Source organism: Myotis nattereri, assembly GCF_964212035.1.
Source record: "Myotis nattereri genome assembly, chromosome: 4".
Classification (NCBI taxonomy): Eukaryota; Metazoa; Chordata; class Mammalia; order Chiroptera; family Vespertilionidae; genus Myotis; species Myotis nattereri.
This window is the reverse complement of record NC_138079.1, coordinates 29,235,596-29,258,286: the sequence shown is the minus strand read 5'-3', so window position 1 is coordinate 29,258,286 and position 22,691 is coordinate 29,235,596. Positions and strand designations below refer to the sequence as shown.

At 47.1% G+C, this 22,691-nt stretch overlaps 1 protein-coding gene across 4 annotated transcripts in view; it reads right to left on the bottom strand.

The window, feature by feature from the left end:
• Positions 1-230: 230 nt before the first annotated feature.
• Positions 231-22,691, bottom strand: part of BRD9 (bromodomain containing 9) — a 24,833-nt gene continuing 2,372 nt past the window's right edge. Inside the window, exons 4-16 of one of the 4 annotated variants that reach the window (XM_081090145.1) lie at positions 21,557-21,617; positions 21,016-21,160; positions 17,472-17,582; positions 16,614-16,789; positions 15,163-15,295; positions 13,058-13,133; positions 11,742-11,843; positions 10,347-10,479; positions 8,273-8,384; positions 7,293-7,331; positions 4,676-4,775; positions 1,867-2,034; positions 231-573 (exon numbers count right to left, since the gene is read on the bottom strand). In XM_081090145.1, coding sequence (XP_080946271.1) covers positions 473-573; positions 1,867-2,034; positions 4,676-4,775; positions 7,293-7,331; positions 8,273-8,384; positions 10,347-10,479; positions 11,742-11,843; positions 13,058-13,133; positions 15,163-15,295; positions 16,614-16,789; positions 17,472-17,582; positions 21,016-21,160; positions 21,557-21,617 — 1,457 coding nt within the window. In that variant the 3' untranslated portion in view covers positions 231-472. The remainder of the gene's footprint in view (positions 574-1,866; positions 2,035-4,675; positions 4,776-7,292; positions 7,332-8,272; positions 8,385-10,346; positions 10,480-11,741; positions 11,844-13,057; positions 13,134-15,162; positions 15,296-16,613; positions 16,790-17,471; positions 17,583-21,015; positions 21,161-21,556; positions 21,618-22,691) is intronic. The other 3 variants (XM_081090146.1, XM_081090147.1, XM_081090148.1) reach the window with 3 other exon arrangements.

The following is a 22,691-nucleotide window of genomic DNA, read 5'->3' as shown; positions in this document are numbered from 1 at the left end:
GGACCAGGAGGGTGCTCGACCGGCTCCCCATGTGCTTCTGTATGGCTCCCACCATGATTTGCCTCAGAAATGCGGGGATGTGGGGGGACAGTAGGAAAGAATATACAGGATCCCCAACAGACTCTGCTTCCCAAAGGCCACTTGTGGGGGACACGGGGCAGAACAGGTGCTCCCACACCCGCCGCAGAGAAGGGCTTCACTGACACCACGAAGTTCAGAGAAAGACCACACCAGCTTTACACCCCCTTTATTTAGGGTTCCCACTATTCAGGTTCACAGGACTATCTACAGAAACACTGGGTCCATGTGCGGCCAACATGATCAGAGACAATTCACCCCCTCCCTGCGCTGCTTCCTGCAGGCCAAAGGGACCATGATAGTCTTTGTCTCACAACAAAAACTCTGTACATGCAAATAAAAACAAAACAAAAAAAACAAAACAAAGAAAAACAGTTAATGACTATCTACAAGGCTAGCTCTTTGTAGAGGCTGCAGGTTCTGGAGACTGGAGAAATTCGTACGGGTCATGGGTCACCTCTGGCTGCTCACCGACACTGAGGCGAGAAGGGCTTCCTGCACGCATGGGAAAGACAAGACATTTCAGTAGATCTGTATGGTCCAGGCTCAAATCTCGTGTCTGCTGTTAGCAAAGCCCAGAGCAATGACTTCTGGGGTGCAGGCTACCCCCTCATTCCCACCCAGGGTACCACCCCCATCACTCCTGGGGAGGAGGCGGAGAGCCACTTGTCACAGACACGGCTGTAAACACCCCGAAGCTAGAGGCTGGCCCTGCCTTCTGCAGGAACAAAGGCTCCTTGGCCAGGAGTCCCTCAGACAAACCTTAGGTCCCCCCATATTCCCCTTTTACCCCCCTGGAGTCCACCAGGATGATGGAGTCCTCAGATCTGGAGCCAACCTAGGGCTCTACCTGGAACCTACTTCATGGGCAGTTTCTTACAAGGTTAATGGGACCAGAAATACTGGTTCTTATTCAGACATTTTTCGCCAAAACTCTGAAGCTGATTACTTTCCCCCACCAATTATTCTCAGAAAGAATTAACTCAATATTCCTACCTGGGAACTAAAACAGTAGCACAGACATTTAAGGTGCCACGAGGCAAATATTTGGTTCCCCTCCTGGCAGGGCTATGATACTCATTAAATACAGGAGCCCTGCCCTGACCAGTGCCTCAATGGTTAGAGTGTCGGCCCACACACCAAAGGGTTTGGGGTTTGATTCCCAGTCAAGGGCACATACCTGGGTTGCAGGTTCTATTCCTAGCCAATCAATGTGTCTCTCACATCAACGTACCTCTCTTCCCACCCCCCCACCCCCCCATCTTTCTAAAAACCAATGGAAAAATATCCTCAGGTGAGAATTACAACAAATAACAAAAAACATGGGCCCGCCCCTGGCCAAGGAAGGTCATGTGCTCTCCTCAAATAAGGAACCTGGAGGAATAAACTTGTCAACACACTGTTTTACAACTAAACATGGGAACAACAGACAGAAACAAACACTCCAATGTCTAACTCTGCATGGCTGCAGGGTCTACAGCCATGGCCTCAATATGCAGCCACCAAGGACTCCTCCTGACACATAGACTGCCAGCATCTTATGGCCAAGGCCACAAATTCGTAACACAAACTGAATTCCACTCAAACACTTCTCCTCAGTGCCCACATGACCAGGGAGGCCTGCTCTCCAAGCTCTAGGGAGCTGGAATCCCGTGAGCCTGGACTCACTGCCCACACCAGCTGCAACCCCCTAGGATCGCTAGCCTTTCCTGACAGTCACCAGCACTCCTGTTCTCCCCCCAGACTGATGAAAGATTCGGGCAGAGGTCAGGCCAGGGGCCGCCTTACCCAGGTGGTGCTGATCCCTGTCGGAGGTGTTAGACAGGGAGCTGAGGTTGGACGATGGCCGGGAGCCCCCACGCTCTGCTTGTGCCTCATGCAGATCCTGTAGGAGCTTTGTCGTCTCGTCCAAGTTCAGATGGCTGTCATCATGGTCCAGCTCCTTCTTCACTTTCCCTGTGCAAACACAGGTGAGGAGACATCGACCCAGGTCCACCTATCAAGCACTGAGTGCTGGCACTTCTGGTCTGCAATTGCAGTCTCTCACTCGTCACTATGTACATTCAGGACAATGACCCCTCATAAGTGAAGCCAGATGAGCACAGGCAAGCTTGGAGGACAGGGTGATATAATTGGAGCAAGTGGAAGGGGTGGAGAATGAAGGGAGGGGAAACGTGCCTCACAAGAAACCAGGCGCCACGCCAGAGGCCTTATGGACAGAGGCCTTGCATTCCTGTCACAAACAGCTAGAAGACAAGATGATGTGTGGGACAGAGGCCTGCAGAGACCAGGATTAGGCACAGGCTACAGCCTGGGCAGTGACCTGCAGGGTCAGGCAGTCAATGGGCTACGAGCTGGAGAAGACAGGCTGCCTGGAGCTCACAGGTCTTGGCCAAGCACTGCTCTGCACCCCGCCAGGAAGTTCAACAGCTCACACATGTGTGTGACAATCTGTGTCCCAAGCATGTGGAAGAATGCAGCCTATGGGTGGGACCACGTTCACTCCACACTGCGGCTCTGTGCCCGCTCTAAGAATTCCTCAAAGCAAAACCCAGATAGGGTCCGACAGCTCCAAGTTTCCCAACAGCCTGTTGGAGCAAGGTCCACCACAGTTTAAAGGTATGTGACCAGAGTCTCTCCAACAAACCACCGGGCAGGTAACAAAGCCCCGACCAGAGAGGAACATTGTGAAGAGATGCAGAAATGAGCATACAGGGTGTTAAAATGACAACTGGATACACACTCCATGTGTTAAAGGCAGAGAAACCAGGACCATGAGGTGAGAAAGAGACGACGACACTGAGAAGCAGAATGGAGCTAGCCGGGAAGGGAAACCACAGGAAGGACAACAGCAGGTCAACAGAGCAGAAGGGATGACGAGTGCCCTTGAGGATGCAGCATGGGACAGCCCAAAACATAGACTCAACAACAAATGGGCAGAATCAGAGTATAGCTAAACTTCCCATATTTGATAAAACCTCTAAACCAGCAGTTCTCAATCTGTAGGTCGTGACCCCTTTGGGGGTCGAACGACTCTTTCACAGGGGTCATCTAAGACCATCGGAAAACACATATATAATTACATATTGTTTTTGTGATTAATCACTATGCTTTAATTATGTTCAATTTGTAACAATGAAACTGGGGGTCACCACAACATGAGGAACTGTATTAAAGGGTCGCAGCATTAGGAAGGTTGAGAACCACTGTAAACCCTCAGGATCGAGCAGCTGAACATAACCTAGGAAGAATAAACCTAAAGAAAAAAACACATTACGACCAAACTACTGACAACCAGAAATAAGGAGAAAATCTTAAGATGCAGCCAGAGGAAAACAGGATGGCTGGTGTAGGGAAGTGCTATCACAGCAGCTCCAGACTGCTGCCTTACTGAGTAAGGATTTCAGGAGGGCTCCCTGAGGCTAAGCCTTTGCGCAAAGGCATGATTGATGCTGAACACCTGCTTTCCTTCTGGGAGCCCGGAATTTGGGGCTGTGCCATGCATAGGTGCTGCGCTGTCGTAATCACAGTTGGGGGTTGGGCACATCCCGTAAGACACACAGGGATGGGGCTCTGGAAGCTGTGACTGGTCTCCAGATGCACCCCTTCTTCCTTTGGGAAGCCTGGTTGGTGTCCTCTCACTGTAATAAACCACAACTGTGAGGACAACTAAATACTAAGTCCTAGGAATCACCGAACCTGGGGGTAGTCTTGGGGACCCCCAATTATTGGAAAAATGAAGAAAAAAAAAGCTCAGCAAGATGGCATGAATCCAATCGTACTGACAATTGCTTTAAACACAAATGGTGTAAACACACTCCAACCAAAAGGCAGAGACTGTCAGAATGGATGACAAAGCAAGACTTGACTTTACGCTCTTAAAAATGTTTGATGAAATCCACTTTTAACATAAGGCACTATAGACACTGGGCTGGGCCACTCTGTGGGGGACTACTCTGTGGGCTTCAGGTTTAGCAGCATCTCTAGCCTTTACAGGTGATGCCAGAAGCACCACACCCCGATTGAGACAAGCGAAGATGTCTCTAGATGTTGCCACATGTCCCTGGGGGCGAGTTGCTCGCAGGTGAAAACACAGGTGTGTCCAAAGTAAGAGAGAAGAAGATGTACCACGAATACCACTAGTCAACAGGGAGCTGGGATGGCAGAGTAGATTTCAAAAGATCGGATGCTATATGAGATACAGAGGGCATTTCACGGGGGCGGGGGCCAGCAGTCCATGAGGAAACATCCTGGTGGCACACACAAGCACACTAATGCACTAACAACAGGTGCCTGCACCAACAGAATGAAGGACCCGGCAATCAGAAGACAGAGCCTGAAGTCAGGAAGGAGGTCCAGGCGTACCCCATCTGGAGCCACCTGAAGGTGTTCCTGAGGACAGAGGGGCACTCACCTATGGTCACCTCACCAGGCTATGCCATCCTCTCGGGATCAAGCACAGGCAGCATTATACCAGCCCTGTGCCCCCCAGGCTACTAGTAAGTGGAAATGCAGTGCTAGGGGCCACTTCCTTTCACCTGAGACTGATGATCCGACTGCAGTGTTACAAGGGAGGCATGTGCCCAGCACAACTTACCCAGAGAGCTGAGCATGGAGATGTCCAAAGAGACGTCAGAATACGACTTCATTGACATGAAATCCAGCACAGAGCCACCATCTGTTAGGGAGTCCCCAGTCTGCAGACACAGGAAACAAAAAAAAGGAAAGACACTAAGTGGGCAGTGAACATTCACTGGCAGGACAGGCCTTCTCTGTCATGCCCAGTCCCAAGGAGTGTCCAGCCCATGCCAGAGTCCAGGGACCACGGAATATGAGCTCACGAGTGAGCCACTACCTAGACTAGTGATGGCGAACCTATGACACGCGTGTCAGAGGTGACAGGCGAACTCATTTTTTTGGTTGATTTTTCTTTGTTAAATGGCATTTAAATATATAAAATAAATATCAAAAATATAAGTCTTTGTTTTACTATGGTTGCAAATATCAAAAAATTTCTGTATGTGACACGGCACCAGAGTTAAGTTAGGGTTTTCAAAATGCTGACAGGCCGAGCTCAAAAGGTTCGCCATCACTGCCCTAGACCAACAACTCTAGACCAACACACAAAGGCTGCTGGCTCTCTGGGGACTACAGGTGCTGAGGGAACATGGAAGCTCTGTATCAGGCCAGTAGGTACACAGCACCTGAAAAGTCCACAACTGTCTTTCAGGGACTTCACTTAACAAGTAATGTGGCAGATTCCAGACCATTCTCTTTCCTTCTCCCGGTGAGCCTGTGGGATCACAGACTGCAGACCTCCTCCCCCGCGCCCCCGCCCCCCCCCCGCCCCCGACTCTCCTGGATCTCCTGGGGCACAACTTCTCTCTGGAAGTCTTCTGTGTCAATTCCCCACTCTCTCTACACTGTTACAGAAATGGCCGGCCTCATCTTCTCAGAAATACTCTACCCGCCCCCCCCCCCACCTCCCCCCATTTTCTTCCATGCAATTTGCTGCTCTCAGGCTATTAGAATTTTAGGATTAACACATAGCATATTTTAATATTTGAAGGGTATTCTCCAGTATTTTAAGGCCCTCAAAATTCTGCCAAATCACATACTCTTACATGGGTGCTGAATCCTAAGTCATTAGTAGACAATTTAGTGTCAAATGACAGTACCCTCCCCAATTGACAGGCTGGAGCGACAATTTCCTTACCAAATAGTTAAGAAACAAAAGTTCCACATGACAGGTGCTGAGTCAGTGGGCCTGGCCTGTACGGACGCCTTTTATGCTCCCCCCACTGACCCTCAGCACTCTCCCAGTACTCGGGACCTCCGCCAGCATGAACAGTAGGGAGAGGTGTCCACCTCCACCCAGTGGCTCACAGTGACTGGAAGAAGTGAGGCTCCTGCTCCCAAGCAAGGGGGCACCAGGCCTACGACCCCTGTGCCTGTGGGGCTGTCTTGGCCTTGATGTGAAACCCTCTGCCCATGGAGGCCCTGACAGCGTGTGCCAGGCTCCCAGCTCAAGGCAGCTTGCTGTGCATCCCAGGTTTTACAAGATGAGTGTGGGGATTGCACTCTACCCCAAGGGGCATCTGCATAACTGCATACTAGGCTGCAGTCTGTGATCCCACAGGCTCACCGGGAGAAGGAAAGAGAATGTTCTGGAATCTGCCACATTACTTGTTAAGTGAAGTCCCTGAAAGACAGTTGTGGACTTTTCAGAGACAGTTGTGGACTTTTCAGAACCCCTCAAGGGGTTCTGCTCAGGGACAGAGACCCTGAGCAGAACCTGACTGCCTCACGTACCCAGCCGAACTGGGCAACACACCCTCCGGGGAGATCCCATGTCACCTTCTCTGATCTATCACTCACCAAGCCTCACCTGCCTGGTACCCGATCCTTCTGCCCCAGGCAAGCCCTCCAACCACCAAGCCCAGGTAACAACTGTGGCCCAGACCCCAATGCCCTGCTCAGAGTCCTGGCATGTCCACTCCAACATGTGCTCCAAGTCATTCCCAAGAAAAGGAAAGGAGGGTGGGGGAGGAACCACAATGAATAGTTTTCTCAAACAGAGACCGTCTAAAGGAGGCGCGGTGAGGTCCCGATGACCTAGACCTGCCAAGCTGCTCTCATAAGTGTGCAGTGCACATGCACCCAGCTGATGGCACACACCTTCCAGGACTGGAAGAACCCACTGCAGAGACAGTGTTTGCTGCATGCCCTGCAGGCCCCAGAGCAGGCCCTCCCTGCCTGGCACCTGTGAATCATGAGTCTGTATTTGGAGGAATGTACTGTGGCTTTATATCCCTCACCCTAAGCCAGCGTTCTCAACCTTTTGGCCCTTTAAATACAGTTCCTCATGTCGTGACCCAACCATAAAATTATTTTCGTTGCTACTTCCTAACTGTAATGTTGCTACTGTTAAGAATCGTAATGGAAATATCTGATCTGCAGAATGGTCTTAGGCGACCCCTGTGAAACAGCCGTTCGACTGCCAAAGGGGTCGCGACCCACAGGTTGAGAACCGCTGCCCTAAGCCATTAAAAATCAGGGGGTGGAAAGAGACTACCACTTATTCTTACTCATCAGAAACTTAATCAGTTTCTAAATAAGACAATTACATGAAGCTCTTCTCAACCATCTCATTTCAAAGGCAGAGCACACTGCCTTCCTAGAACCCTTTTTACTTACATGTCCATAGAACTCACCTTTACTTCATCTGATGGCTTCACCACGACATTTCTCCTCTGCAAAGCAAAACAGGCAGGAAATCAATTTTTCCAAGTGATTTTATATAGGATAATACTCTCGGGCTGTGTTCGTTATGTTCCCAGTATATCGTGACTCTGAGCTGGGCCTGGATACTTCTGTGCAACTGGAAGTGTGAGACAGCTAACTCCACCACTGAAGGCCCCAGTCATGCAGCACCAGCCATGATTCCCAGGGGAGAGGGGTGGGGCGGCTGAGTGCCCATGAGAGCATGGGGGGAAGTCAGATGAAGGGGTGAGAGGACAACCAACCTTGTTTCTGCAGCTTTGCATGGCATAAAATAAAATAAAAAAGTCAGATGTTGTACCCTGGGTCTCCAGGGCAGCTCAGGAAAATACCAGGCCTGGTGATTTAACCTGGAAGAGCTGCACAAGACCAGCTGGAATTCTGACAGAGGCAGGGTGCCTGATGGTGCCACTGCCCTTGGATGGGCAGAGCTATGGAGCCATACACCCCTCTCCTTGGCCTGTATGGTACCTGGAAGAGGGCTTATGCTTGACTACTTCATGTGACTAAAGTCTGAATGCTGCACTGAGCCACTGTTCTATAATCTGGCAGGAGCATTCTCTTAAAAATACTCTAGTCCTACATATATACCCAAAAATTAGCCATTCAGTTTATACACATTTGTATCTGGGACCTCTTTTTCAAAATAATGTTTCTGAGATTTATTTATGTTTTTCATAAACTTCTAAGCAGAAAAATAAGTAACAAAAAGATCAGGTCATTCAGAAGTAACAACTCTGCCAAAATGAACATAAACATTCTTTAAAGGAAAAAAATGAAATCCAGACCAGCCTTGTCCAACAGAAACATAATGTAAGAACTGTGATGGATGACCTAAAAACAGCATTCTTCCCTGAGAATCCAGTTGTTTGGATGGGCCCTTCTACAGGAGTGGCACCACAGCACAGCCCACCTGCCTCAGCTGGAAGAGCATGCGGGAGTGGTCTCCGCCTGTGATCTGGTCCAGAAGGTCGTCCACCATTCTCTTGCTGTAGCTCCCAGCATCCTTCACAAACTCCTGCAGGCTGGAAAGGGCCAGGAGAGAACATGCTGACACAAACGCTATGTGCTCTCATCTTCCAGGCCCTGCTGTGACCAATGCCAGCAGTCCCGAGCAGAAGCCTGTGACATCAGTACACCTCAGCTGCTCCTCCAAGAGAGGGTCTTCCTGAGAGCTGCGAACCTCCCAGAGGTGGTAGATAGCGGAAATGGAGCAACAAATTTCATCAGATCCTCAAAGTGGTCCATGACCCAAAAAAGTTAGAAAGACCTCAATTTTTAAAAGCAAAGTGAAGAACAGTGTATATACATACACTCGATGACGTTCGCTAGCTTTGTAAAAGCACGTTCATACCTATTTGTTTTGGGTTTTAAAATACAAGTAGGTTGAGGAGATGCATAGTGTAAATAGCTCTTACTAAAGAGGGGAGGGAGCAGTTGTGGAAGCTAGGCTCCCCAAGGACACCTTTTAGTTTCACTTTGATTTTTGGGCCAGGTGAATGCTTTAAAAACTAAATAAAACTACCAAAGAATGTAAAGGAAGCAGCAAATGGAAAACCTATGCATCAAAGCCAGGCAAAGGCTCCACAGAGCCAGGAGGGCTCCTAGACAGAAGCGGCACCACCAGAGTCTCTACCAGAAACATTTTATGAGAAACCACCACACTGACTGCTGAGAGGGGACAGGGACTGGCCAGAACACTCCACTCACAGCGGGTCTGAAAGTGCTCAGGACAAAGGGTCTGGGGAAGGTGGTGTGAGGCATCTAGTAGTGGTGTGGGGCCCTGCCTGTCTGCCTTCAAGAGGTGCTCATGCGCTTTCACTGTATGGCAGACAGAATCTGTATGCATTTCAGGAACACCCTTGGAGAAGCAAGCATGGCCCAGCTACATGGTGCTACCTGAACAAAAGCTAATGGTGCCCCTGAAGAGCTGTTGAGATGCTGCCAGGTTAAGCAGGAGTGGAGAGACGGTCACCAACTTATACCACTCTCTCCTATAAGAAATTTCCTCATTTTTCTACTTTTCCTTTTTTCTCACAAAAATATGGGCTAGGTATTCATTTACTGCATGAGGGGCTGACTTTTTAATATTTCATATATTCTGTTTCTTTGAAAAATAAAACAAAGATATAGTATGAAAAGATTCTATTTCTTAGAGGCTATAGTAAAACTGAGTTACTTTTTCCATAGAAAATTACTAAAATTCTACAAAAGTGACCAATTTCTATTTTTCCACAGAAAACAAAAAATACGCACTAAACACAGTCCTAAAGAAAAGAATACTACACCTATAATGTTAATATTGCATCGCAGTCTCTGTTAGGGGCTGGAACCGAGTCCCCAAAATTCATAGGTTGAAGCCCTACCCCCTGCACCTCAGAATAACTGCTTTTGGAGATAGGGCCTTTAAAAAGGTGATCAAGTTAAAATTAAGTCTTCAGGGTGGCCCCTAATTCTGTATGATTGGTGGTGTTATGGGAAAAGGAGATCCGGACAGATACACCCAGAGGGACGAGACAACACAGAGGCCCCAGAAGCAAGCGGTTCGCTGACACCTGCATCTCAGACTTGCAGCCTCCGGGACTAGGAGACAATGGATGTCATTGTTCACTGCTCTGTCTGTGGGGCTTGTTATGCAGCCCAAGCTGACTAACACAGCCATCAAGAACCACATCTCAATACAATTGTGAAACAAACTCCTACTAAACATACAGGTAGTTACACATACACACACAAATGCTTTTTTGAACTACAGCTTGGATCACCACCTTCTTAAAACTGTGACCGAGTTACCCAATTTCATGACCAGCCTACAGCAGACCACAACAGTTTACTGAAAAAAACTTGGAAATTTCTGCTATTTGAACCTGCTGCCAGTGACTGTCTCCCCCATTTGCCTACAAATGGGCTCTGAACTGCTCAGTAGGGAAATGGCTCCTGTCACACAGCAAGCAAGAACCCCGCCCGTGTCTCTGTGCACAGCTTACCTCAGCGCACACTGCACACCCGTCTCATCTCCATAGGCAGAATACAGAAGCTCCGTTTCGTCTGATTTCAAGTCTCCAAATACAGAATTATTATGCATTGAAAGTGCAGTACTGGCACTTGAGAGAAATGTGACTAAGAGTGAAATAAAAAGGGAGAGCATAAGAAACAGCCGATTTACATCAAATTACGTCCGGCATAAGAAGCACTCCAGCTTTCTCCTTGTGTTGCTCACCCACACTCGCACATCGTATCCCCCTGCAGCACCCTTTCTCCTCTATGAAATTCTTGCTGAACTAATGAGTACAGCTGAGCTATTGGAAGCTTTGGGGGCATAACTAGCAGAAACACTTCATAACCCCACCTTTTTTTTTCCACCTCCATGACAAATGGCTGCTGTGTAAGGGAGTGAGGCTGACAAGTAGAAGGGCTTCCTGGAGCTGGCTCACGTCCCATCCCAGACATCACCAGGACCTGGGCCTACAGAGGCTGGCTCGTGCTGAGGAAATGTAAAGACTGAGTTTGGCTCAGTAGATAGAGCGTCGGCCCGAGGACTGAAGGGTCCCACGTTCAATTCCGGTCAAAGACATGTGCCTCGGTTGCAGGCAGCCCCAGTTGGGGCGTGTGCGGGAAGCAACCAATCGCTCTCTCTCTCTCACATTGATGTTTCTCTCTCTGTGTCTCTCCCCATCCCTTACACTCTAAAAATCAATGGAAAAATATCCTTGGGTGAGGATTAACAAAAAAAAAGGGGGGGGGGGGCAGGAACCAGAGGGTCGCGGCCCTGAAGGAGGTATGAGCTGGGACCTCTGCATGAATATGTAGGGAGCCAGGAAGGCTGTGTCCTATGTACAGAAGGGTGTGAAGCAGCAGCCTGGGCCTCTCCCTGCTAGATGCCAGTAGCACACCAGTATGACAATCAAAATGTCACCAGGGAACAAAACAGCTACACATACTAACAGACACTCCAGAACAAACCAGAAAGCCAACCACAAATACAAACGCAGCCAATGCAACCAAACCCTCCCTCATTCTATCCGGAGACAGTCACACACAGATCTCTCTGGGCTGCAGGCAGCATCACCACCCCTCCAAGCGGATGAAATGGAGAGTCTGTTGGAGGACATTAAATTTCCACCACAGTTCACCAGCACGTGGCCCCAAGAGTCCCTGCTATCACGGCAACAGCTCATCTGGAGAATTCCACGAAGTGCAGGGCTGAGACCCAAGAACCGATGGCGAAGGAGGAACTTGCCCAATGTCATTTTTATTCCCATCACTTCAAATGGTCTTTATTACTGGTTTCAAAATCAGAATTGGGATACAGTTCTAAAGACAGATAAGTGAGGAAGATCCTCTGCGGTGACGCTCCCAGCCGTGCTCCTCCCCATACTCACCTTTGCTTCTTCTCTCATCTTTGAAGCCCAGAGTGGTGAAGCTGAAACCGGGGAGCAGCTTGCTGGAGAGGGAGCTCAGGTCCACCGGGTGGGTCTCCTCCTCTGCAAGACCAGAGCTGTGAGCCGGCCGTTCGCGGAGCCCCCAGCCCACACAGCACCTCCAGCACTCTCCAACTCACAGTAGCTATGTGTGGGAGAGAGCGCCCGGGGCCTCTCCATAAAGACCACCTAATATCAAATTTACAAATGCCAACTCAATTCTCAAACCTTAACTGCGCTCCAATATCACTTTATGATTACCCCGAAGTCAACAAAATGAAAACCTTCAGCTCTCAGACCATGATACCAGCAACATAACATTTTCAAACTGAACACTCAGCACCTCTGAGAAATGCTGTATGTGTTCTAATAGCAACAGTGAGTCCCTGCTTTTGTACACCATCCAGCTGCACATTCCTATGCTGAAGCTATCATTCACCCACTATTCATGTGACCTGCACAGGGTTCTGCAAATCCCCAATCAGAACCTCCACCTCGTGTTCTCTTTCTAAGTTAACTGCTAGTCAACTCATCTATTCTCTTAGGAAGAACAGTAGACTCATTCTGGCAAAAGAGCAAAGAAACTGATCAGAGTTTATACTCGGTGCAAGGCCAAGAAAAGTATTTCATTTTCTAGGTGTGTGTATGTGTGTGTGAATTCAATTCAAGTGAGTTTTGCTTTTCTTCAAAGGACAAGCCTTTGAAATCTTTCCAAGCAGATTGAAAAAATATAAAAATACTTTTTCAAGATTACAAAAATGAACATACAGGTAGGATGGAACCAATATTTATGCCTCCTTCAAGATCGTCCTTGATATAATCATCAACTGGGGTTTTTCTTCTAAAACTTGTATTTGCACGGGTAGTGACCTCTTTCAAGCCTGAGAGTGGGGCAGAGTTGGACTCTGGTTTTGACAAAGGAGGTCTCAGTGAACTTGTGAGGTGAATCCCTCACACCAGGAAGCCCAGCCCCAATCCACCGCTCTGCGGGAGCACAATCCCAGTCCTGCTGGCTGTCCTAGTGACTCTTGGTCAGAAAAGTCTGGCCAACACCTCCGCCCCCACTGCGACCACCTCAGTCAGGTGTGGTGGTGAGGGGTGTGCAGGCACAGGAAACCAAAAGGACTTCTCATCTATACTTCACCACCGGTGTCGCACACTCCAGGGAAAACAGACATCACAAACAGGTTAAAATGTTTTAAAATCATTGACTAGGAACACAGATTAGAACGGCATGAAGGCTGTAAGAAGAGAACAGCCCTGAGAGGGCTACCCACCATCGGCATCGGGCTCAGCCGTGTTGACCACGCTGTAGAGCAGGTTCCCATCTCCACTCTTCTTCAGGTAGCCCATCTGCAAGGAAGCAGGCCTGAGTACACACTCCCCCAGAAGTGACAGCCCTGAGCTTCTCCAGTTGAGGTTTCTACGGAAGCTCCAACAAAATAAAGGCCTAGGAGCATGGCCTAACTTGGACAATCCTGAAAGGCCATAATGGTCGCTTGTTTCTCCATGAACAAAGACCAGAGGCCCCTCTCATAACCTTCCTTGGAGTTTAAGGCCCACTTGCAAATAAAGTGCACACGAATGCAATGAAAGAACTTAGAAAAGCTCCTTATGACACCTTCTAAAAAGGAGCTTTTGAAACAGAAAACTTTACGTAGTAACAACCTTTTACAATTGGTCAGAAGCCTCAACAAAGCAATCAGAACAAGACACTGGTCAACAAGTGTCATCTTATCAATGAATAGCCTAGAGGCTCCATCTCTAAAGCACATGGGAGCTATTTCCATTTAAAAACCAACCACCAAATAAGACTAACTCCTCCTCTGCAGGACACGAGGAGAATAAAGAAGAGAAGGCACCTGTGTCGTGTGTGTGGGGAAGAGGTAGAGAAGGGTGCCCACCTGTCCAGGTGCTGGAGCCCAAATTCAGGAACCGAATGTCTGAATGGGAGCAGCAAGGCCGGAAGGGAAAACACAGCTCAAGCAGGGTGAGTAGGGCATAAGGGATGTGACACTGGTTACTCTTGATCAAATAAGCGTATTAAGGGTAACACAAGTCAGGTTTCTCACTGTGGAATTACAAAACCGAAAAGGAGAAAGATAAAGCAGGCCTGGGGATACTGGATGGCATCTGAGGTTCAGTATAAAAACGGGTTTTGGTGAATATAAACAAAGACATCGGTCCAGGTTCCTTCTAAACACTGTATGTAATGGCCTTTCCTAGCTCTATCCTCTGAGGACCACACACAACGCCTAGGTCTGGGTTTCTGAACACTGTTCTCCACTAGGGAACAAGGGATCCTTTGGGAAATGGCCAATTCCACAGCTGAAGTGCAACAGGGGTGCAGACCACCAACAGAACAACAGCATAAGCCACAAAGGGAACCTCAAACTTTCTAGCAGGCACGTTAAAAATAACAGCCCAGCTGGTGTGGCTCAGTGGTTGAGTGTCAACCTATGAACCAGGTGGTCACAGTTCAATTCCAGGTCTGGGCAATGCCCGGGTTGCAAGCTTAATCCCCAGTTTGATTGCTCGCTATGATGTGCGCTGACCACCAGGGGGCGGCGCAGATTGAAGGAAGGCCCCAGCCAGCAGCTGGCAGCTGCTAGGGACCCTACCCGTGCAAGAATTTCATGCACTGGCCCTCTAGTAGAATTTATATAATCCAATGTATCCGAAAAGTTATCATTTCACAATTCTTTACAATCTGCATTTCACATATTTAGTATGAAAAAAACGTGAAATAGTTCAGACAACATGTTGAAATAAGATCTTGGGTATATCAGGTCAAGTAAAACATATTAGAATTTCACCTGTGTCCTTTTAACACAATTACTGGGAAGTTTAAAGCTGCATATGTGACTTGCATTATTTCTACTGAACATGTTGGCCTAGAACGTCTTCTTGTGTCAGAGAGGAGATGGTCACAGAATGGTGCAACCTCTTCCTAAGGACCAGCAGCCCCTAGAGTCTCCCACCTGCCACACTGGGTCAGACCCATGAGTGACTGCAGGGGCACCCAGACATGAGTACAGAGGGTCAGACCCATGACTGCAGGGGCACACACAGACGTGAATACACACAGGGAAAAGAATTAACCTGCAGCAGAGAAGCTGGCAGGCTCAGTTGTGGTGTGATGGAGAGTAACAAACGCCTGACCCAGGCATCTGGAGGACCCCTTTAGCCTCCATGAGATGGGGCCAGTGGCTACAATGGCCAGTGAGGACAAAGAGCTGACCCTGATTGTAGCATGTGCTCACTCCATGAAAGCAACGGAGCTTGGACTAGACACCTGTAACATCCTGACATTAACATCTTGATTCTGACGGCTGTGCCAATGTTCTGGCAGAAAACACACCCACCAGCCAGGGAGCACTACCTTGCCACCTGGAAGGAGTCGGTTGATCCTGTCCCGAGCCTCGTCTGCTGCGTGCTCCACCAAGGCCAGCACATGTTCTTCTGCTGTGCTGTCAGTCAAGCTGCAAGCATTTCCTTCTGGCTCAAACATGCAGCTACAAGGCAGGAACACACACGTCACCAGGAAGCAACAGCACACACCTCATCCCTCCCCACTGTGGTCAGTCCCTACTGCTCCCCAGAGTCACACAAAGGGCCAGTAGGAGTGACACAACGTGCACTTTTGCTCCCTTTCCTTTTAGTTCTAACCACTTAAAACAAGACCCTTTCACTAAGATGAAAAGTGTAAGCCAAGTAAACTTTCTATATTTCTCATCTCAGTTGCTTTAAGAAAAACAGAAGAAACATCACATAACAGCAGCCTCACTGGTTAAAGCATCATTCAAGGCACCATTAGAAAAAGTGGCAAAAATCCTGTGGAGGGTTGAGGTGCTGGTGGTGAGCTGGGGCTGGGAACACAAGGCTGCTTGCTGGGCTGAAGAGCAGCCCCCACTGCAAGGCACAAGGGACTCCCCAAGCAGGCCAGCCTCAGGTTCCAGTAGAGTTCTTGATTCAAAAAGCTGAGAGGTGCAGCACCGAAGGGAGACGGCCTCTGCTGTGGAAGGTTCTAGAAGCAGTGGGTGGGACCCCTTCAAGGAACCATGGGATCAAGTCCTGCCTAGGGATCCTGAGCTTATAGCAAGGACCTTCCTCCAGACCAGCATTCATAGCTAAAGGAGCAGGGAGCTCAGGGAGCACGGTGAGAAATGCATGTTGTCATGTGCATTGTCTGTCCAACGTGACATAATTTTGTTCCCTGAGCCTGGGACAGGCAAACCCAGGTCACCAGCAGGTGTCCTGAATGTAAGGAGGCTTCTTGGAAGTAGAGCCAACAAATATTCATAAATAGGACACATGTGGGAACAGCAGTGATAGTAGACATACTGCAGGGCTGGACAGATGAGCTCACTGTGTCACACCTGGGACAGAGCATGTGTGCATACAGCAGGGATTGTCTCAGCCCTTTTGTCTTCTGTGTCCATCAGTGTGACACTGACTCTCCTCCAGGACAAGTTACTATGCTCGCTGTAGGAGAGTAGGGTCACACAGCAAACCATCACTTCTCCCAGAACTGACTGTGGGGTCCCATGGTCTTCCAACACCTTCCAGTGACAATGGTGACATTCATTACCCACACACAATGGTCACCTAACTCTCAAGGTGGGCAGGAAGGATGGTCATGTGCCTCCAAACATAGACCTAAGCTTCTGAGGAGCTGTGCTCTGCCCACCAGGCTGCACAAGTAGCCTGTCCCTAAGCTACTCCAGAGATAGAGCAGAAACACAGGCCGGTGTCCCTAACCTGCTCTCCCAGGGAGCACCCGCCTTCCCAAGATGGGCATCCTACTCCACAGGCAAGCGCACTTCTCTTTACCTGATGACTTCTCTACTCGGCCTTTTGGATTTCTTAGCCGTTTCTACTTGTACAGGTACAACTTCGGGAACTGGTTCCTCAACAGCTGTGTCTTCGTTGCCCAGAAGAGCTGCCTGCTGAGAAAAATCCATGTCCTGCATAAACGACATGCTGCGCTTCAAAGCTAACAGCCGCTCCTAGAATCAGAAAGGACAGAGCAGCACGACTTTACCTCTCCCTCACAGCCAAGGCGCCATGACGATGGGATGGGATGGGGATGGCCACAGCCTCACCTGGCCTAACAGCTAACTTTCCATGCAGTGCAGCGGGAGGTGGTCGTGGGGTCAGCACCAAAGGGTGCAGCGAATTAGCTGGTGAGCGCTCAGAGCCGGCAGAGGGGAACAGGCCAGAGGGCACAGGGCTGCACCTCACCCACAGGCTCATCAGGCGCAAGGCACTGGTCCTAGACATGTGACACATGCAACATGGCTCACAGTACAGATCTGGGAAGCCACTCAGGATGGCCAGGATGTCCTGGCTGATTCAGTGAGGCAGCCATACAAAACAAACCCAAAAGGCTAGCGGCAGTCCAGAGAGACAGATATCTAGACTTGAGATCAACAGATCCAGAACTTCCCACCCACCCTAACAGAGACGTTACAGCTAGGGCAGGAGCAGAAACAGAAAGAGGAGAGTGCCTGGAGGAGAGGGACATGAGGGGGCAGCCTGGGGTGTCTACCCTAGAGCAGAGGGGTCCACGCCGTGGCCAGTGACGGAAAGATGGAAGCATGTCATTCACTGTGAGTTTCTGTTTAGGCATAAACAACGTAGAGGAGAACTCTCGTTTCTGTGGCTCCTCGCCATTAGTGGCTTTCTTACTTTGCTCATCATCTTAAAGCCTGCGTGAAGGATCTTCTTAGCTAACTTGTAGTACACAGTGTCTGGTCTGTTGTATGTCATTGCATTATCACACATCAGTTTGAAATCTGCCTGAAAGAAAAAAATCATCAAGTTTGAAACATCACCCAGACAACAGCAAAGAGTTTAGATTCCTGTCAAAGGGGCAAAAATGAAGAGCTGGACATTAGTGAGAAACAATTTAATTTGGTTCTTTGATTAAAAAATTAATTTTAAAATTCTTTCAGAGAAATTTTCATAATTGTTCATTCATCTTTAAAACAAAGCCTATACTTTTTTGAGCATAATACAGTAAACCCTCGATTTTGTGGATCTTGATTTAACAGACAAAATTTCTGTTCCAAATGTCATACTTGAAAATTAACACCCCGTTAATTTTAAAATGCTTTTAACCAAGATTTGCTTATATTTAAACAGGGTGTTGTTTTTTAAATTCACTGTTAATTTTAACAAATTTTAGCAAATAGGCCATATGTTGGAAAAAACACTGTAATTTCACCAACATAAATAAATATTACATAGCTACAGTAATAGTTAAATCGAAGAGTCACCATTCGTAAACAACGTTCAGCAAATGATTAGCACGTGATACCGCACTGCTCGCCGCAATTGGTTCTGTCGTCCCATGGCATGACTTTTTGCAGCAGTGTTAAAGCATGCAGGCCATGATGCTTCAACTAGCACTAAGGCATGCCCAGCCACGTGCATTTGTTCATTCGCAGTGACTGGTTAATGCACGCACTTACTAAACCTTTTCAGTAGAAATTTAAAATTATAATAATACATATAGGAAACTTTTCTGTGAAATTAAGCTTTTCATACATACTTAATTTTAATTATACAAATGTGTCTACACAAGCAGATAAACTAATTTGTCAATTTCTTAACATATGCACTTGGAAAACCTGCTTTATTATGTAAAGGACTTTCGGCTTTAACAGACACCCCTTGCCTGAATTAGTCCGTTATATAGAGGTTTTACTGTACCCACACTTCATGAGAGGAAGATGATGGCTCCCTCTGCTTCATTCCCATCTCCAGCCCTCTCCTCTCTCTTGGGGAGGAACTCAGACATAAATAGGAACAAGAACCAACAGCTAAGTTAAGCGAAAGTCCAAGGCGAACTGAGAGGTGGACATAATCATATGTTCTCTCTCTGTGGTTTTTCCATGGAATTTAAAATTCTGTTTACAGATAGTTATTCCAGTGCTATTAGAAAAAGACTAAAATATGGACAGTCTTATTGAACAATTTATATTATTTAAAACATCAGTATTTTAACATCCTAACCAAATTATGTAGCACACAGCTATCACAGGTGAGTTAGACATCAGGATGGACAATGACCACTGAAGCCACACACCAACACAGCACATGCTATCCAGGGATCTTACCAAGTCACTGTGCCAGTGTCCCCAGGGCTGGAACTGAGGCTATGAAGCCCCTGTCCATCACAGGTCGCAACTGTGTCAGGTTCAGAACACTCCTGACTTATCTTTCTCTGACTGGCTTGTTTCACTTAAAATAATGCACTCTCCATATCCATAAGACAAGTGCCATGTGATTTCACTCATATGTGAAATCTAACGAATAAAATTAACAACATAGAAACAGACTCATAGATAGAAAACTGACAGCTGCTAGAGGAGAGGGGGGATGTGGGGCTGGGTGAAAAAGATGAAGGGATTAAACAAACACTTTATAGACACAGATAACAGCCTGGTGATTACCAGAGGGAAAGGGGGTAGAGTGAGGTAGAGGAGGGTAAAGGTAGATAAATGGTGCTGGAAGGAGACTTGACTTGGTGTGGTGAACACAATACATTATACAGATAACGTATTATAGAATTGTACACCCAAAACACATAATTTTATCAATCAATAAAAAAACAACCACTTTCCTGAGGACAAGAGATGGGGTGAACATTGCTCCCACCGTGGCTTTGTCACTGGGTGAGAGACCAAATTGGGGGCCTCAGTCAGAAAAGGCAGAGGACTTTATGGCCTGGATCACTGTTACCACCTGCCCTCTGGAATTTAGAGGACCCTCCTGTGAAAACTTTCCTTTTCTCCTACACTCCTTCTGCTCTGTCGTTTTGTTTCTGCAGGTCAGCACACCCTTTCAGTGACGTCTCCAGTAAATAGAGAAAAGCCAAGCTTTTCCTGAAGTTGACAGACCTAAGAAAGAAGCCTAATGGCCTTTTCTAAATAGCAATACTGCCAATGTGACCAAGCATTTGCTTTTATTCCCCTCACGCTTTCTACCTCTCACAGCTGGTACTAAGAAAGGGAGTTAAGAGCAAAGCACTCAAGGGATGTAAGAATTTATTATTCTATAAAACCCAGTTGTTACAAAACTAAGAATTAGGAAAATTATATTTCAAAAGGTACCCATTCTGGAACCAGGCCAAATAAGACACATCCTTGCTTGACCTAACATGCCTCTATTATGCCAACACAGGAACTTTAAAAAAAAAAAAAAAATGGAAACGCATTTCAAATAGCATGTAACCTATGGGCCAGTTTCTAAACCAGGTATTTTTAAACACTACGCTGCAAGAATTTTTAAAACATGCAATACCTGATTAGTTTAGTCAGGGGCACTGACGTCGTTTTTTCTTCCCATTGATTTTTTTAGAGTGGGAGGGAGGGAGGGGAGGAGAAAGGTGGAGACAGAGAGGGAGAGACATCGATGTGAGAAAGACACATCGACTGGTTGCCTTCCAACCCTGACTGGGACGGAGGATCAAACCTGCAACCCGGGTACATGCCCTTGACAGGGAATTGAATCCATGACCCTTCGGTGCATGGGCCCATGCACTCTCTCTCTCTCTTTTTTTAAAATATACTTTATTAATTTTTTTACAGAGAGGAAGGGAGAGGGATAGAGAGTTAGAAACACCGATCAGCTGCCTCCTGCACACCCCCTTCTGGGGATGTGCCCGCAACCAAGGTACATGCCCTTGACCGGAATCGAACCTGGGACCTTTCAGTCCGAAGGCTGACGCTCTATCCACTGAGCCAAACTGGTTAGGGCTGGGCCCATGCTCTTAACCACTGAGCGCACTGGCCAGGGCCACTGATTTCTTTTCCCTTAGATTGTCAAATAAATAAATAAATGACATGTAATAGTTTCAACAATAAAGAATTTTTATAAAATGACAGCCCCCAACACAACAATAGCTGTCTGCTGTGAATGAATCAAAATTATAGCTATTTTTTGGTCAGATCAGCAAAAAATATATTTTTTGGTGCGCCAGAGAATTTTAATAATTAGTTTATGCATGTTATGAGATGAAAAAAATTGAAAATCACTGTTCTAGACCAAAATACAAAGAAAATTACAACCAACCCATTTCCTTGATGCTGTGTGAAAGTTCAACCTGAACACAGAAACACCTGTGAAAACTTGAAACTGGAAATGACCTAAGATGAATGAAGCATTTACTGGACATAAACTAATACAGAGCTTCCAAACAATTATTTTAGGAACTAAATTAATTTACCTTAAATTCCGTGACTGATTTGTATTCATTAGCCATGATTTTGTCTTTCATTGTGCCAAAATCCATTGGATGTTTTATTATCATTGAGTATCCAGGAGCAATTGCATCCGTGACAGGAAAAGCAAAAAACCCATGAGGATCTTTTCTGAAAACAAAAACATCTTTATTTAAACTGGAAACCCCTAAAACCTAAATTTCTGAATGATACAAAATCTTTCACAATAAAAATGTTAATTGACCAAAGTTTGTTTCTTAGCAATAAAAAATAAAATTTATGCTCTTTAAAATTGTGGTAGGTATTTTTGAATACACAAAAAATTCCAAAACTAGCATCCTGGCTACAGCTATGACATCTACATCACAGCATCTCTGACAGTCCCCCACATTGCCCACATGCTTGCCCACCCAGTCAGATTGGGCATTACCAGTGAAAGGCAAGTGTCTACTTCACATGTGATGGTGGTGAGGGCAAGAACACCTCAGACATAGAGAAGGACACCCAAATGTTCCCAAGCACAAGCTCTTTAGAAACACTCTTTACCTCTGGAGCTGGCGGAGGAAATGTTCTAGTAGTTGCTGAATAGGCGTGCTCTCATTTTCAGCTGATGATTTAAAAAGTAGAAAAAATAAATTGAACAAGAAGATTTTGATATCACTTCACTGGCGAGCTCCAATTTCACAGTACGTACTTATTTGTTTCGAGTTCCACAGCATTTTAATAAGAAGGTTCAAATAAGAACTGGATACAAAGATAAACCAGACCCAGCCTTGCTCCCCCTCCTCCCAAAGCTCAGCTGGGTAGAAAGGACACTCACACATCAGTCCCCAAAACCGAGTGCCAATACCCCTTAAAACAACACATAGATATCAGCCATCAATCTATTTCTAGCGCCTATCATCAAAGGGCCTGGTACATTCCAGACAAGGTATGAAGGGGAGAACAAAGGCTTTGGCTATAGAAGCTGATCCTGGATTAACCAACTGTCATTTCACTTGACAGTCCTAAATGTCTGCATATGCCTGCTCTTCATGTGTGAAATGGGGCTAGGAACACACACTACACGGGTTATTGCGAGCACTGCAGTTATTAGCTACCCCTCTGGGCACACTTGTGAAAACATGGCTTTTGGTGAATGTAAACACAGATGTCAGTTTAGTTTCCCTCTACAAGTTGTAAGTATGTAAATGGCCTTTCCTAGCTCTGTCCACTGAGGGCTATACCCAGGACCCAGACTTGGTTTTCTAAATGCCATTCTCCATTGAGGAACCAAGGTCGAAGCACAAGAGGCGTGCAGACCAGTAAGTCCCCAACAGTGACCCTCTTCAGAATCACCAAGAAAGCATCATGTGATCATTAGCTCTTCAGACATATGGGGGTGGGGGAAGGGGAGGGAGAAGGGGAGCACCAGTGTATGACCTCAAGGAAGAAGTCAGATCAAGCTAACAATTACCAGTGACTGTACTAACTTTGTAGACACATTCATTTAATGAAATGTTGTTTGCACCTGACCTTCTCTTCTCAACAAGCTCAGCAGCCACGAGTCCTACCCGTTCACCATGGTAAGACTCGTACAGGAGAAGGTACTGCTAGAAAACAGCACCCGCCATGACTGCGATATAATACCTCTGACCCCCTGAGCAAGAAAAGAACTCCCCGAAGAACAAGCTTCCTAACC